The sequence below is a fragment of the Aquarana catesbeiana genome, linkage group LG07, assembly GCF_042186555.1.
Source record: "Aquarana catesbeiana isolate 2022-GZ linkage group LG07, ASM4218655v1, whole genome shotgun sequence".
NCBI classification, from domain to species: domain Eukaryota; kingdom Metazoa; phylum Chordata; class Amphibia; order Anura; family Ranidae; genus Aquarana; species Aquarana catesbeiana.
In genome coordinates, this window is record NC_133330.1 from 197397884 (window position 1) to 197416249 (window position 18366).

The 18366-nt window shown below is 40.0% G+C and overlaps 1 protein-coding gene across 11 annotated transcripts in view; it reads right to left on the reverse strand.

The window, feature by feature from the left end:
• The window catches only part of PTPRC (protein tyrosine phosphatase receptor type C), a 279056-nt gene that overhangs the window by 22452 nt on the left and 238238 nt on the right, over positions 1-18366 (reverse strand). For all 11 annotated transcript variants that reach the window (XM_073592959.1, XM_073592956.1, XM_073592958.1 and 8 more), the window contains 5 exons: positions 15039-15164; positions 13801-13955; positions 12259-12394; positions 11064-11213; positions 10241-10331 (listed from right to left, as the gene is read on the reverse strand). In XM_073592959.1, coding sequence (XP_073449060.1) covers positions 10241-10331; positions 11064-11213; positions 12259-12394; positions 13801-13955; positions 15039-15164 — 658 coding nt within the window. The remainder of the gene's footprint in view (positions 1-10240; positions 10332-11063; positions 11214-12258; positions 12395-13800; positions 13956-15038; positions 15165-18366) is intronic.

The following is an 18366-nucleotide window of genomic DNA, read 5'->3' on the forward strand; positions in this document are numbered from 1 at the left end:
CTGAAATTTTTCCTTGCACTGATATGAACAGGTAACTAAACTGATGTGTTTTCTATATGTAGCAGGGCAGGTTAAAGGCACAACTTATTGTGTGGAGCACTTTTACCAATGATGCATTAATATTGTTATTATCATGATTAATGTTATGTGAAGAGTAATTTCTTAAAGCATTTAGAGTGTGCCTTACAATTTTTTTTATAATTGTATTTTTATTGAAAAATTTCAAGGAAATAACAAGATATCAATATAAACAGACAATATCAAATTTGTAAGATAATCCAAAACAATGGATAAGAAATGTCCACCTATGTAGAATACAAATGTAATCTGCAAGCAAATACAGGAGTGAGAACAACTCATATGCAAAATAAATAAAAGAATAGAGGTCATATTTAAGTAACACCATCAGCCAAAAATAATACTGGAGAGAACAGGTAATGCTAGGAGGTATTACAGTATATGGTAAACAATTCAGAGAGGAAAAAAGGAGGATGGTTTTTCGTGATACTGTAGCCGACAGGGGAATCCCAAATTCCGACTGGTCCCACAGATCCCAGATTTTATTAAATTGAGGGACACTATCGTGAACAGAAGCCGTTAAGTATTCCATCCTGCGGATATCAGCTATAAGTTGGAGTAATCTGGAACTTGGGGGAGTGGTATTGGATAACGAACATAAGGGGATCAATCTCTTGGTAGCTAGAAGGATATATGAGATCAATCTGGTACCATGCTTTGTAATACCTGAGAAAGGGAGGCCTAATAAGTAATGTAAGGGGTCTAGCGGAAGAGATACATCTACTACCTTCTGAATCAACAGCATCACCTCCTGCCAAAGGGGTTGGATCATAGAACTTTGCCAAAAATATGAAACAGGGTACCCACTTCCTGACCAAAACGCCAACATTTGTCTGAGGTTGAGGGGTCATATTTATGGATGACTTCAGGAGTTTTATACCAAAAGTATTTTAATAGAAGTCTCCCTCTGCAAGACACATTTTGAGGATTTAAAAATAGATGACCATATCCTATCCCATAGCTGGGAGCTAATGGGTCTGCAAAGCAATTGAGCCCATTTCTTCATATATAAGTGAGAGACCTCAGTAAGGGGAGTTGACTCGTGGAGGATGCGATGGACAGAGGATACTAAATGCAATTTGTGGGGTCCCTGAGCACACAAATATTCAAAAGGGGTGGGTTTATCTAAGGTCAGTGTCGGAGACAGGGAATGGAAAAAATGTCTGATTTGTAGATAGAAGTAGAACATACAGTATGAGAGGGGATATCAAACCTCTCACGGATAATGTCAAAAGAGTGCAATCGATGAGAAATCGGATGCACTAGATTACGAAGTTGGAACAGAGAAGCATTCATCCATGGAAAGATATGTCCCAGGGATAAACTGTCAGGGATGGATGGATTAAATAGTACATCCATCAGAGGGGGACATTTTGATGTGAGGGCAAAAGTTTCCCTGCATTTATACCATATGGAAAGAGAGAAGTTCATAGGGGCTGTACATTGACATCTAAAAATAGCGTCAGTGTGTTGTGAGGGAGACCAGATCAGGGAGCATGGGTGGACTGGATACAATGTCCCTCTTTCTATATCTGACCAATGACTGGGGGCGTGTAGGCTGGACCAAGAGGTAATAATTCTTAGGTGAGTTGCATAATAATACTTTATAATGTCCGGGGCACCCAATCCCCCTCTAGATTTAAGGGCGAAGACCACCGAACTCGCAATGCAGTGAGCCCTATCGTTCCATATAAATTTTAGGAAGCTCCTTTGAATGGCTTTAAGTAGAGAGAGGGGGATGGCCACGGGTAATGTTTCAAAATAATATAACAGCCTGGGTATAATGGACATCTTTAATACATTTATTCTACCTAGAAGGGAGAGAGGGTACTTAGTCCAGCTTTGCAAGGATTTGTTGATGTCAAAAATTAGAGGGGGAAAGTTCACAGAGTAGAGGGTTGAGTAAGTAGGGGTAAGATGGACCCCCAAATATTTGAGGGAGGTGGAACACCATTTATAAGGATAAAATTGCATCAATTGATATAAGAGAGGGGGAGGGATATTCAAAGGAAGGGCCTCAGTTTTTGTGGTGTTAACTTTGTAGCCAGATACGGCACCAAAAGAGGAAAGAAGATCATGCAGTGAGGGAAGGGACAACAGCGGTTGGGTAATGGTTAACAGAATATCATCTGCAAATAATGACAATTTGTATTCCCTCTGTCGCATCACCACCCCACGAATATCTGGATGTAAACGAATAGATTCAGCTAGGGGTTCAAGGCATAATATAAAGAGTAATGGGGATAAAGGGCATCCCTGCCGAGTACCAGCAAGGCGACAGAAAGGAAGACATCTGTACTTGTGCTGTTACTTGGGAATACAATGCCTGTAGCGCTCTTAGAAAGGGGCCTCTGAAACCGAACTTAAGTAGCGTTGCAAACATATAAGGCCAGCTCAGCCTATCAAAGGCTTTTTGTGCGTCAAGACTTAAAACTAGAGCTTGACGCGAGGATCTGTTTAGAAGATCAATTAAGTCTATGGTGCGTTGGGTGTTGTCCCCTGCATGTCTAGTCAGGACAAAACCTACCTGGTCTTTGTTAATCAATTTTGGAATGTATTTAGAGAGTCTAGAAGCCGGTATCTTAGTAAAGATTTTATAGTCTGAGTTTAAGAGAGCAATAGGTCTGTAGTTGTCAGGGAGAGAGGGATCCTTTCCTGGTTTAGGTATAACAGAGATATAGGAATGTGAAAAATGGGAGTGTGGGGATTGACCTTTGAGGAAGGTACTGTATAAAGTCAGTAAATGAGGGGATAAGATATCAAAAAAAGTCTTATAGTATGTACAGGGGAAGCCATCTGGGCCAGGGGATTTATGAAGTGGGAGGTCCTTAATTGTGTTGTGAAGTTCCTCAGCAGTTATAGGAGCATTCAGATCAGCCAGATCTGAGGTAGATAGTTTTGGAAGACTAAGACCTTCAAAAAAAGCATCACATTTTTCTTTAGTAAAGTTAAAGTGATTTTCGGGTTGTAGGCAATTATATAGTTTGCGGTAAAAGGAACCGAAAATCTTAGACATTTCAAGAGGGCAGTGGGTTCTGGTTCCATCATCCTTTATGAGGAATTCAGGGAAAGAGTTGAAGGGGAGAGGGCGTAACTTGTTTACTAGCATCCTGTGACGCTTATTTGAAAACTCATAAAATGTTTGTTTTACCCATAGTAAGGATTTAACTGCCTTACCAAGATTTAAGGATTTAATCTGTTCTCTGAGGGATGTAACCTTGCGGAGTCTCGACACCGTGGGTTTGCACAGTAGCTGACGTTCGGCTATCATCAAGGTAGACGTCAATGACTGTAAATGTTTGTTTCTGTCTTTTTTCAGAGAGCCCTCCGCGATGCAAACACCATGGAAGACCGCCTTATGTGCCCCCCACAGTGTGGAAAAATCCGAAACAGAGCCCACGTTGAGCAAGAAAAATTCTTTAAGGCTGGCAGCCAACTTAATGCGGGAAGGCTCAGAGTGTAGGAGTTGGTCATTTAGACGCCAGTGGCAAGACCTAGAAGGGATTTGAGATAGCATGACATCTAGTGTGATAGGGGCATGGTCAGACCATGTAATGGGGGATATGTCTGAATCAATAATGTAAGGGATAAGTGGAGCTGAAATAAGAAAGTGATCTAGACGTGAATACATTTTGTGGGCCATGGAATAGAAAGTGAATTGCTTAGCGGTAGGGTGCTTAATCCTCCAGGAGTCAAATAATTAGTGAGATCTGACATATTTATGGAAGGCATTAGCTTGGGAAGCAGTTTTGCGCGAAGGAGAGTCATTTAAAACAGTTTGCCCATCTCTAGAAGGTGACATGACTAGCTGAAGTCGCCTCCTACGATCATAAAGGGTTGGGAGTGGTACTGAGGTAAGTCAAATACCTTGTTGAGGAAATCCACCTGACCATTATTAGGTGCGTATATATTGACTAGAGTGAAGGAGGAGGACATATAATCACAATCCAGAATGATAAACCGCCCATGAGGGTCAACGTTTGTATCTTTGACCCTGATGGGACAGGACTTCTTAATCAGAATGGCCACTCCAGCCTTGCCTGAAGAGTCAGATGCCAGGAAGGAGGTAGGGAAAAACTTTGAGGCAAATTTTAATGTGCCACCAGCATGAAAATGTGTCTCCTGGATCATGATTACGTCCGCGCCTGAGGATCTGAACTCCTTTAAAGCAATCCATTGCTTCTGAATGGAATTCAGGCCCTTGACATTATATGACAAAAGCTTTAAGGTCATGATATCAAGTAAACAGGTAAAGGCAATAGATATATATTGAACTTATGGTAGCCGAAAACATAGCTGACATTGAAAAAGGTACGTGCATTAGTTATAAAGACATAGCGAGAAGGACAAACCCAACGGATCTGAAAATTGATCCAATATACCTCATTGAAAAAGAAAAAAAAGAAAAAAACCTAAAAAAAAAGGGAGGAGGGGAAAAAAGTGACCTCATCCAGCAATACCGGCATATGAGTTTAGACTCAAGAAACCAAAAACTTGAGCAAGTGGACAAAAACATTAGACCAAAAAAGAAAAAAAAATAACAATTGAAAGCCCAAGACACTGATGTGTCTCAGGAGGCCCTGAACCATGTCACAGGCCAAGTAGGGACACATGTGGACTTCTCAGCAGGGAACTCAAGGGGAGAGGGGTAGGGAGACCGTCCACTCTCCTTAAAAAGAAAAGAATAAAAAGACTTAGTAGATGCTGCATAAAAAAAAATCTGCAAAAGAAAGAAAATAAAATGACAAAAAAGCATTAGTAATAGTAATAGTAGTACCCCAAGGGAATGGGATGACAGTGCCCCTGAGAAACAAACCAGAGTAACACTTAAGTCCAGAATTCAGCACTGAATTTTGTATGGACCGGAAGAAGAAGAACGGACAAATGAGGATCATAAAGTCCTTTCCAGGGGCATCAAGTATTTTGCTTGGCTGATCTTGAACGTTGAGGAGTAGAGAAGTGCTTCTTCGGTTGTCCTCTGACCGGGGTCCAGATGCAATTCGGTGTAGATGGAAGAGGGCGAGCTTGTGGAGGAGCAGCATGTTGATCGTCATCAGGCAATGGAGGGAGATTTTTCATGAAGGCATCTCCTTCCTGAAGGTCTCGTAGGCTATGCTGGACGCCATCCTTAGACACTATGAGACGAAAAGGAAAACCCCAATAGTATGGGACCCTATGTTGTTGCAGGTGTGCTATTATTGGGCGTAAATTCCTCCGTTTTGCCAGGGTGATGGGGGACAGGTCGCTAAAGATTTGTAACTTAGCCCCCTTATAGGTGATATTTGATTTATTTTGTGCGGCCATGTTTAGGGTTTCCTTACTGTCATAAAAATGAAACCTGACGATGACGTCTCTGGGCCTAGCTCCAGCTGGAGGCTTCGGGCCCAGGGAATGGCGTGCCCTGTCCAGGCACCAGTCCACATCCACCACCGTGGAGGCTAAAGTATTAAAGAGACCCAGAAGGTATGGGCGCAGAGAGGAGTCTGCTACTGTCTCAGGGATGCCACGGAACCGAAGGTTCTGGCGTCTCTCTCTGTTTTCCAGATCCTCCTGTTGTAACTGTAACTGGGTAACAGAATGTTTAAGATTGTAATTTTCTTCCTCCATGGCCTGAACATAGTTCACCATTTCATCAAATTTTTGTTCCAGGGCGTCTGCACGTTCTCCAATATGATTAATTTCCCCCCTTAGTTCTGTGGAGATTTTGCTCACCTCTGTCACAATGTTTCTGGTGATTTGTTGGAGGAGAAGCTGTAGCTTGGCATCTAATTTCTCATCCAGGATATCTGGGGTTAAAACCCCCTGGGCAGAGGATAGGACAGGGCCCATAGTATGTCCTGTGGTGACAGAGGGGTTGCCAGCTTCTTCCATCCCCAGAGATGGATCCATTGCGACAAAGGGATCAGCAGGGGAACTTGAGGCAGAGGATTGCGGCCTAGTAATGTAGCGGTCCATGCCTGGGCCCGCTCGTGATCCAAAAAGCGGGTTGTAGTTGTGCTGTTGCTGGCCAACCTTGCCCATGGGGTGCCCGTGGAGTAGTGTGATCGATCGGGCTTACCCCCCCCGAGTAGAATGATAGCTTTTGTCGCGGTGCAAAGGTCTCAGAGAGCGGACGGTTCCTGGAGCTCTCTCAGATCACATCCGCCATGCCAGAAAGCCGCGCATGCGTCCCGTGCTTTACAACTTTAATGCTGAACTCTGGGAATCAGGAGAGCTGTGTGCTGATGTGATTTTTTAGTGAAATGAGAAAAGGCCCACTTTAAATAGAATTGAAGGCCAGCCATAAACGGTGCAAATTTCTTTCCTGCAACCACAGGTTGCAAGGAAGTCATCCCCACCGGGAGAAGACAGTGATTATTGCTAGGGGCTATAACAACATGTAAAATCTCGCAGGCTGGTTGATCGATCAATCAACTTGGGTACATTCACCCTGCCCATGCATGGTTCGAAACCTGGCCAGTTTCTGCTGAAATGGCCCAGATTCCAACTGTCTATGACTGACATAACTCTTGCAGTGCAATGGGCCCTACTGTGAAGGATTTTTTTTTTGTAAATTCCAGAATTCAGCCTTAACCCTTTCACTGTCAGGCCCTTCTCTTTTAATCTCAAAGGGCCAGGCTATATCTGCAACATTTCACTTATTGTTTACTTTTTCATTTATAGCTTTTGAAGTTGGTAAAAGACCATAGTATACATTTTCTGAAATCACGAGACTGGTACAATAAAACATGTGTTGATTTGCTAATTTTTTTCCAAATATTTGATAAAACACATTATTAGCACAAACAAACACAACACAACTTACAACATTTCTACTCTATCTAAAAAGATAAAACTGTATTGAATTAAAAAATAGCAAATATTTGTAAATTTTAAATTGTGCTGTTTTGAAAAATGGTGAAAATCAGAAGTATGCAAACTCTAAATAAAAAAAGGATGCAAAAAATCTGGAAGTCTGCTTCACACCTTTGCATTGTGGTAATCCCCCTGAGGAAGACATGTGACAGCTCTGTGTCAACACGCGTTGGGGAGAGGACAGGACGGTGGAGGAGACAGTACACATGCTCTCTGAGCAGCTGCTGATGGGCACAAGTTTCATAGCCTATTGTATTGGATTTTTGAAACATTGTTTGCTCTAGAGTGGTGAGCTGGAAGCACCATGAAAGTGTGAGTACCCTGATGTTTTTTTTACCTTCAATAAATTAGTGTTTAAACGGTAATACACTATCTAGCCTTTTTTACAATTTGATTTGAGGAGAGCATCATTGGATTAACCTGGGGAACCCACAGAGACCATCATGCTCAGAGCCCAGAGGTGGTTCAGCTGCTTTTTCAGACCAAACCTAGTTGTGTGGTCACATACCCTGAGGTGAGCACAATTACATGGGGGGAGCACGCATTTGAAGTCACTGTGCATTTGTTTGGAGCACCACCACAAAGTCACATCATTGGTTATCATAGGACTTTTCATTTAACTACCTTCACTGTGAACTTGCTCATCATAGGACTTTTTTATTGATTTACTTTTACTGTGAACTTGCTTGGAGCACGGTTATATTACATACATATTTGCAATTATATATCAGTTTAATTGCTGATTGTATATATGTTATTGTCGATCGCTTATCTATTTGATCATGCACTAATCTATTATTGGCACTATGGCACTTTGTTATTCACCATTGCATTGGTTTATGTTATACATAATATTGAGTACACATTCACACAGTGCTGCATTTATTTGTTTTATTTATTTTCTATCACAATTTATGGAAGTATAATCAATGCTAGCGGCTATATAATTTTCTATTTTTCTACTTCACATGGGTTTAGTTTTATTATTATGTTTTGGCCATCTCTCTGGTAGCTCACAAGATTTATAGTTTATAGGATGTATATTTATGTTGGAGTAACCACAGTGGCGAGTGACTCATCCAACTGTCCAATAATTTCAGCAGTTGGGAAGCAGAGAAGAGGTGGGTTTTTAACAATAACAGGGTCATAAAATAGTTCACCTGTAAAAAAACACCTGACGCATCTCCACCCCCCTATTGCTGCAAGTATTCGACACTTCTATGTGTGTAGAATACTTGCCCTCCCTCTGGAAGCAATGGTTCCTCCTGCCGGCTTGTACGTTCCTACTTAATGTACATGTATGTGTGTATGGAGGAACCACAGTGGCCAGAGACTCATTTGACTGTCCAATACTTGCAGTGGTAGGGAAGGAGAGAAGAGATGAGATTTCAAAAAATAAAAAAAGAATAATATAATTTTTAAAGTTGTAAACTCAAATTTCCTTTAACTTCTTTCAGAATATCACAGATGTTAGAAACACTATAGAAATGTCAGTTTACACATATTACTAACATGAATCCTAATAACAAATTCACTACCAAAACTCACCACTAAATTACCAAAATCTGTTTTAGCCCTTCTAGATTTTTGCGGCAATTTCCCATAACGTAGTAAGACATTAGCAATGTTTAACCACTTGCCAGCCGCCGCAGGTACATTTACGTCGGTAAAATGGCACGGACAGGCAAATGGGCGTACAGGTATGTCCCTTTAAATTTGCCGCCGTGTGGTCACGTGCGCGCCGCCAGTGGCGCGCGACCCTGCCGCAAGCTCCGTGAGTGTGATTGCGGGTCCCGCGGACTCGATGTCCGTGGGGATACCCGTGATTGTCTCACGGAGAGGAAGAACAGGGAAATGCTGATGTAAACAAGCATTTCCCCGTTCTGCCTAGTGACACTGACACTGATCACCGCTCCCTGTAATAGGGAGCAGTGATCAGTGTCGTGTCACACATAGCCCATCCCCCGCACAGTTAGAAGACATCCCTAGGACACACTTAACCCCTGCAGTGCCCCCTCCTGGTTAACCCCTTCACTGCCAGTCACATTTACACAGTAATCAATGCATTTTTAATCGCACTGATCGCTGTATAAATGTGAATGGTCCCAAAATAGTGGCAAAAGTGTCTGATCTGTCCGCCGTAATGTCGCAGTCATGATAAAAATCGCTGATGGCCGCCATTACTAGTAAAAAAAATTATTAATAAAAATGCCATAAAACTATCCCCTATTTTGTAGACGCTATAACTTTTGCGCAAACCAATCAATAAATGCTTATTGCGATTTTTTTACCAAAAATATGTAGAAAAATACATATCGGCCTAAACTGAGGAAAACATTTTTTTAATATATTTTTTGGGAATATTTATTATAGCAAAAAGTAAAAAATATTGCTTTTTTTCAAAACTGTCGCTCTTTTTTTGTTTATAGCACAAAAAATAAAAACTGCAGAGGTGATTAAACACCACCAAAAGAAAGCTCTATTTGTGGGGAAAAAAGGACGTCAATTTTGTTTGGGAGCCACGTCACAGGACCGTACAATTGTCAGTTAAAGTGACGCAGTGCCGAATCGCAAAAAGTGCTCTGGTCTTTGGCCAGCCAAATGGTCCGGGGGTTAAGTGGTCAAAATATTTTCATAATTCATGTTTTCGATCAATAATCTTTTAGATTTTAAATGAGCAGGACCCTCTGATATCTCCTGTATTGAATTATATTGTAACTGTACTGTCTGCCCTCACTCTGTAAAGCGCTGCGCAAACTGCAAATACAGTAAATCATGTATTATAATAATAATAAGAATAATATTGTACTTTTAAACCATTTGTCCAGTAATGTATATGGTAGTGTAAATGGCTGTTTATTCACCATTATGATTGAAGATCCAATTGCGTTTTTCCCACTGACCACCAACACATTTTCTTTTCACTTGCCAGCATTGCAAGGGGCATTGTGTTACAAAATCCTAACCACTGAACTCTGTACAATGTGTTGTATGTTATATACTCCTGACCAAAGTGTTTATTTCGCTCAAATGTTGCTAAGTACTCCCCAACAATTGAAATTAAGTTCTTCTTTAAGGTAGACTCTGACAAAAGAATATGTAATGGGATAGTTTATAAAAATTATCATTTTGTCCTTATTTGTCAAGTAAATATATGGCAGTGTATATGGCTGCCTTCAGTCACTATTATAACTTAGTTGAAAATCAGGTTGCATTTTAGGACCATCTATAATCTACTAGAAGCGACATACCTTACCTAGACAGCATGGGGAACCAAAAAAGTTTATTAAATTATTGGATTACTTACATGGAACAACTGAGGAGAATCGGTTCTTATCCTTGTTATCTTGATGGTTTCCTGTGGTTTGTGGTCTCCAGTTTCTATATGATGGTAATCTCTGGAATATATAAAAATGTTTGTATTATTACACAATCAACAATAAAAACAATAAAGAAACAAATAATTCAATTACACAGAGCTAACTGCTCCGACGCCCATAGGACTTTCATAAATCTTAGTGAGCCTAAAGGAATTTCTAAAGTTATTCCCGAGAACTAACTTAGCTTTGTGTGCTGTGGTGTCTGTGAAGGTCTTTTTTTTTCAACCTAGGCAGTGGTGGAACTCCCGCCTGAGAAGCCCATACAGCTGCTATGGGACCCAGGCAGGAGAAGGGCCTGGTTGGGGCCTCAGATCAAGAGCAGACTGGACAAGGGGGCAGATGCAGCTGGTGCCACTGTAGTTTGTTGGGGCTGCCCATCCATCCAGCCCCTGCTGCCCACAATGCTGCTTCCTATGTCATAACAACGTTTCCCAGAAAGCCTGCTCCAGTACTTGATGCCTGTTTTGGATTTGTAAAACAAAACTGATATAATTTCCTATACTAGTATGCTTCATTACAGTTATCTGATTATTCTACATTTTTTAAAGAAAATATATTTATGTAAAAGCTAAAGAAATAGATACACACTACAAAAGTAAACTGTTTCCCTACCTCATTTGTGGATTGGTGAAGACTATAGTACAGAACTAATTTTAAAGAGAGTAAATGTTTTTTATTTGAGTTTAAAGTAATAGAACTCTGTCAATTTAATCCACAGAACAGCACAGACACAGTATTGGGCCCACATACCTGAAATTCACACGTTAGCTGAGAAGGTTCAGAGGCAGAATCTTTCTTCTTCAAGTTATTGAGGATTAGCGGTAGTTCAGCCATACTGACTTCTGTTTCTCCAAACTGATTGTATTCCACCAAAGCTTTATGTATGAATATATACTGGAACTGTCATAAACATACAATCAAGAAAAATCATTACACTAAAGATCTATTATTGCACCACATTTACAACATTATAGAAAGTATTTGTGTGTCGAAAATGTCTATTCTATGCCATGGGGGGTTAAAAGGAGCTTATAGCTCCAGAGTTCAAGTTAACTGCAGACTGAGGATGCATATACTGTACCTACAGTATACCTCGTCTACATCTCCTTTACACAGATGTCTTTAGATGAAATTTCCCTGAGCAGAGTTGGAAGATTGGGAGAGGCTAGCTGCATCCTAGACTTATCTGCACTGCCTGTTTATGTATCTTTGTGTGTGAGTATAGTATACTCTTTTATTTAGTTAATTCTATTAAGACTAATACACTATGGTGTTTTTGCACTGCTCTCTTTAGATTTTTTTTTTGACAGTGCAATTTCCCTTCCCCTTAGCGCTGGATGCGATACATTTTAGGCTAATATCTATCCAGTCTTTGGCCCCATTCACATTTTGCATAGCGGGAACGTGCATTCCCGCTCACTCTTTTGCGTATTTTTCGTGCATTTCCGCTCGTCGCACATAGGTTAGCCCATTCTCTTGAATGGTCTGCACTACATGGGACAAATGTGCCAAAGAAGCTCCAGAACCTTTTCAAGTATGGAGTGTCATGTGGTTTGGCATGTCTGTAGTTCGTTTTCTGTGCAGCAAAATGCACGTCTGCTAGCCACATTTGGGGTGCCATTAACAATTAATGGCAAAACAAGCATGATGCACATTTACAGAGTTTTTTCTAGCAATTCTGAAATGTGCGGCAAAACATGCATTTACTATGCATTTTGTAGTACTTCCAGGAAACGTCAAGTGTAAATGCAGCCTTAGAACTACCTCTACCTACTTCTAATAAAAGTACAGAATATTACATTATAATTAAAAGAGTATATAGAAAGTAATTTTAAAATGTTATGTTACATGTGTCATCATAATCATAAGAACTCATACACTGTTAACTGTGGTAGGCCAAGGTTTATAATTGTTATTAGATATTTTACCTTATTTCTATACCAACCTCTACTTGGACCATCAGACAGCGCTGACGCCTCAACTGTACCACATAATCATAAACATTCACTCTGCCCTCTGCTTCCAGACATTCCAACATGGCATCAATACTTATATAGGTTCCTGTACGTCCAACTCCAGCACTACCAAGGTAATAAATAGAGTACATGTTAGTTTACTTCAATCTGTTAGGCTGGCCATACATGAGTCATTTATTTTTTGTTCAACCAGCAGGTTGAACAAAAGAAAATATCTCAGTTCCCCCATGCACGCACTCAAGGTGGGTGGGGGGAATCCCTCCCACTGAGCTATTCTATTCTGACAGTGAGGAAACTTCGCCACCATCAGAATACGCTGGTCAGCACCTTGAGGTATAGCCTGTGACGTGGTTGAGAGGAAATTTCTCAACAGGCTGGTTGTACACAAGTTGATTGATAGATTGTTTTGTGTACAAACCAGCCTGCCCATACATTAATCAAAATTTGTCCAGTTCAGCAATGATTGGCCAAATTTGAATACAATCATGGCTGGCTTTAGGAGTATCAGATCTACAATAAACAGCAGTTGAACAATGTGCCCATTGTTTTGAGTCTAATTGCCTTCCACAATGTTTACATCTTCCGTTATGTCTCCTTGGGCACTGGTTGTGCCTTTGCAGGAAGTTACCAAAAAGTATGATACTGTATGAACCTAACTCTTATACAAGAAATCCTAATAGTGGGGCACTATTAAACTATACAGAAAGTTACTGTGCAGGCCAGGACTGGAGGAGACTACCTCACCTAGGATGTAAACATTTAAGGTGGCCATCCACACCACAGAGAGTTAAGTATGCACCAGGGTTGGAGAGGGTTCTTAAATCACATTATTTTAGAGGACTAGGGAGAAGGAACAAAAAGTGTACTGATGTTTTAAATCTGTTGTTTCGCAATCTAAATAATATCTTTGTTTTAAAAATAAACATGTAATACAGGGTGCACCAAGTACATCAAGGAACATTGTGAGTTTTCTAAAGAGCTATGCAGGAACTGTCTCTGACTGAAACCCCAGGTGTGGTCATTTGAACATTGCAGATAAGGAGAAGAAAAGAAGATCAATGACTCCCTTCTCTGGCTCATTTTGTTGTTTTTGCAAATTTCAGCTTGAGCTTTTCAGCTATGTAAAGAGTTTTTTTTTCCAACAAAGTGGCTAAGGAGAACCTAGAAAACATGTGAAATGGTGCTGGAATGGCACCTTCTGGCTGGATATAATTCATATCTAACTGACTTACAAAACAATATTTTTACAGGTGTATTTTTCAGTTTTAATCACAATAAAATAAAAAAAAAATACTTACAAAAGCACAAAAAATTTCCTTAAACACCAATGACTAATTGTGGAAAGATATAGCTAATGTAGAAGTTGAATTATGAAGTCGGTATTAGTTGTGAGCATACAGTAAGTCCCACACATTAGAACGTATGCCTGATTTTATAAATTGGAGCACATTTTTTACTGCTATCATAAAATGACATTATTATTTTTGTTAGGATATAACAATCGAAAATACCTGCAATGAACAATTATTGGTCCACTGAAAAAATTGTTTAAAGCATTAACCCTCCTACGTAATTTCAGCAGTAGATTGGGATCATCAGGTACACCGTGATCTGGCCAGACTGTAAATTGGATGTGTGTGATATCTCGTCCTGTTTTCTCTCGTCTCTACACCATGGAGCAAGAAAAGAGTATTTAAAAAAAATATTTTAAAAAAATATAGAAGAAAGCACAAAGCTATCAAAGGGAATTTTTTTTTCACACAATATCAAAATATTCCAAAATGTGAAATCAGTAAAGAGTGAGTAAAAAAGAAGCTAACTCTTTATTTTCCAAAAATATTACAAACAAATATCATATCATCATTGTAGGAGTGTTAGGCCTCATTCAAACCATGGTGTGGACATGTCGGTTTTCCTGCACGTGTTCTGCAAGGGCTCAAAAAAACAATGGTCCTCTATGTGCCCTGTTCACACCACACCGTGCAGATTTTTTTTCTGAGCAGGAATCTGTAACGTGTATGCAGTTTTCTGCATGGGGAAAAATTGACATGGCATTAACATTGGTGTGAATAGGGCACATAACTGACGTACAAAACTGATGTCCATGTGCATGAAAACTGAGGTAAACTGATGTAAACTAATGTCTCTGCAACTGAAATCTGTGCAGTTTTCTCATCAGTTTCCATAAGTATCATGCATGTATGGTGTGAAGGAGCCCTAAGGCTCGGTTCACACTGGTATGGCTTCAAAGTCATGCGTTTGTGGTTTGTTTGCGCCCCCCCCTCCAAAAAAATGGAGCACTAGCTACCACTGACTGTAATGATTGTTATTTCCCACTTAATCACTACTTTAAACAATGGCAGCCATGATTTTCCACATGTAAAAGCACTTCAGCAATAAAAGTGGAATCTCAAGCAATATTATTGTTTAGGATAGAATTGCTTGATAGGCCACTTTAGCATGCTTTAAATGCAAATGCTTAGTCTATGAGAGCTGAAAATAACTATTATTAAGATCAATTCACTGAACTGTAACAATTGTTATTTAGCCGTAACAGCCGATAAAAGTTGGAAATAACAGTTATAAGGATGAAAATAATCATTAGAACAATCATGTGTAAAACTTAAATAATTTGAACAAATCTATGGTGAATAAAATTTTATAAACAGATTTTCTGGGAAATGTACTATGACATACATCTAAATACATATCACTGATAGATGTTACTAGAACATCCATGGTAACTTACATGAGTGACATGGAGTTTCCGAGTGATGTAATCGGGAAATAATTTCTGGTCTGTGATTTTCACCACAATGTCCCCATACTCTTCTGTTTCTCCATCAACTGATGGCCAGTACTGAGCACATTTGTTCTGCAATTCAACATGTCATATTTCATGAATGTTCTTTGTGCGCAAGGTATAGCATGTCTAAAACATAACATGGTGCAGTGTATTTTATGCATGCCTATTCTAACACAAAATATTATAGCCCATGACCATTGCAAATTATGTATAACCATGACCATAGACAGGGAGACATCTGAACGACAGTTACAGACAGCTACCATATATGCACACTACTGGTCAAATATTTTAGAAAACCCTAATTTTTCTTTACTTTTTTTTTTATTTAGAGGATTTGCATCCGTTAACAAAAGAATACATAACTGTATAATTGAGTCTGACAATTGTTTTAAAACATTTGCAAGGTAGATTTTCAGTTTAAAGTAAAAAGTAAGAACTCCAGGAATTCAAGATAGGCCGCAAAATAAGAACCTATGCCTAGGAAATCTCAAAGCATAGTTTATATAAATGTATAAAAGTCAGAAAAGGCTATATGTGTTTTAATCTGAAACAAAAGTAGATCTGGACCATGACTCAATGAAGAGTACAGGCCCAAACACTGTTTGGATCAAACGTGCAAGTATTCATCAGAGAAGCGAAAGAGATTCCAATAGAACCATCTGGTCTTATGCTCTTCGGTTTTGTCACAGAGGGCAGAGGTAAGGTCTTTCAGTTGCTCGATATCATTCACCCTTGCAAACCATTGTGTGACTGTCGGGGCAGATTGTTGTTTCCACATACTAGGGATGCAGGCTCGATCTGCGTTTAACAGGTGCGTAAGTAAAGATTTGTGGTACCTCTTCTTTGATAGTGGTGTGAGATTAAGCAGTATTGCAGCTGGGTCGTCCTGTAGGGAAATGTCAGTAAATTTGTGGATAAGTCGTAGCACAGGTTGCCAGAAAGTGCAAAGCTCAGGACACTCCCAGAAAATGTGTAAGAGAGTGCCTTCGGTCGAGCCACATCACCAGCATCGATCGTTCTGTTGAGGAAACAACTTGGCAAGGGCCGATGGAGATCTATATCAATGTGTCATTATCTTGTATGTGGTTTCTTGGTATCTGCTGCACAGGGAAGATTTATGTGCAAGAAAGAGTATATGCTCCTTTTGTGAGCCAGAGAATGTCACCCCTAGTCCCCTTTCCCATTTAACAAGTAAGGAGGGGTCGGAACAGGCATGAAGTTCCAGAAGGTATTTGTAAGTAGAAAGATATCCTCAAATTGGGTCTCTTCTCAAACATAGCTCTTCAAATGCATGCAATTCTCTAGGGAACAATGTATGTTTTGGTAAGGATAGCAAGAAATGGGACAACTGTAGTGCCCTCAAATTGAGGCAGCAGAGAGGTGGACGAACTGGGGAACAAAGTCCTCATCGCAAGCCAGCCATTGGTGCTTAAGAGTTGAGAGGCGCGCATTGGACCTTGAGGTGATAATGAGCTGAAGTATGGATCAGTGAGTCCGGGTAGAAATCTCAGATGTCCTATTATTGGCATCATAGGGGAAGCTCTTCAACTAAGCCAATTTAAAAAATCTACCTATTTCGGTTAAGATAGGGCCTATTAGTGGGTGACTGGTAAGGTGAGATACATATTGTTTACCTGCCCACGGCAGCCCTGCAAGTGGGCAGGTAACCTCCTGTTCCAACATGACCCATAGTTTAAGAGTCTGGTGTCTACACCAGTCCACTACTCTAGTCATCTGGACTGTTGTGTAGTATAACGCTGGGTTAGGAAAGCCTATACCACCTTTTAGTTTAGGCCGCAGCTTTCTGTTGAGGCGGGGGTGTTTACCATGTCAAACAAACTGTATGAAGGCTGAACACACAGAGTGAAAGAAAGCTCGAGGCCCCGAAAGGTTGTACCCCCTTCCCGACCAGAGCACTTTTTACAATTTGGCACTGCGTTGCTTTAATTGGTAATTGCGCGATCATGCAATGCTGTACCCAAACAAAATTTGCGTCCTTTTTTTACCACAAATAGAGCTTTCTTTTCGTGGTATTTGATCACCTCTGCGGTTTTTATTTTTTTGCGATATAAACGAAAAAAGACCAAAAATGTTGAAAAAAAAATTATATTTTCTAATTTTTTTCTATAAAAAATACAATAAACTAAAATTTAGTCAAACATTTAGGCCAAAAAGCATTCAGCCACATGTCTTGGGTAAAAAAAAATGAAATAAGCATATATTTATTGGTTTGTGCAAAAGTTATAGCGTCTATAAACTAGGGTACATTTCCTGGAATTTACGCAGCTTCGCATTTATGACTGCCTATCTCATTTCTTGAGGTGCTAAAATGGCAAGGCAGTACAAAACCCCCCAAATTACCCCATTTTAAAAGATGACACCCCAAGGAATTTGCTGAGAGGCCTTGTTGAGCACATTGAATGTTTTATTTTTTGTCACCAGTGATTGAAATATTACAAAAAATAAATAAAAATTACACAAAGTTGTCACTAAATGATATATTGGTCAAACATGCCATGGTTATATGTGAAATTACACCCCAAAATACATTCCGCTACTTCTCCTGAGTACAGGAATACCACATGTGTGGGACTTTTTGGCAGTCTGGCTGCGTACAAGACACCAAAATCCAAGCACCGCCTTCAGGTTTTCTAAGGGCGTAAATTCTTGATTTCACTCTATCACAGTTTTGGAGGCCATGAAATGCCCAGATTGCACAACCCCCCCCCCCCCCCCCGCCAAATGACCCCATTTTGGAAAGTAGACACCCCAAGCTATTTGCTGAGAGGCATGTTCAGTGATTTGCAGATCTAACTTTTTGTCACAAAGTTTTTAAAAAAATAAAATTTCCTTTCCTTTCTTCATTTTCCAAAACAAATGAGAGCTGCAAAATACTCACCAAGCCTCTTAGCCAATACCTTGGGGTGTCCACTTTACAAAATGGGGTCATTTGGGCTGATTTTGTGCAATCTTGACATTTCTGGGCCTCCAAAACTGTGATAGGTAGTGAGGAGTGAAATCACCATTTTACTCCATTAGAAAGCCTGAAGGCGGTGCTTGGTTTTAGGGGGCCTGTACGCGGCTAGGCTCCCAAAAAGTCCTACACATGTGGTATTCCCGTACTCAGGAGAAGCAGCAGAATGTATTTTGGGCTGTAATTTCACATATGCCCATGGCATGTTTGAGCAATATATCATTTAGTGACAACTTTGTGAAAAAAAAATTAAAAATATTGTAATTTTCCCGAATCTTGTGGCAAAATATAAAA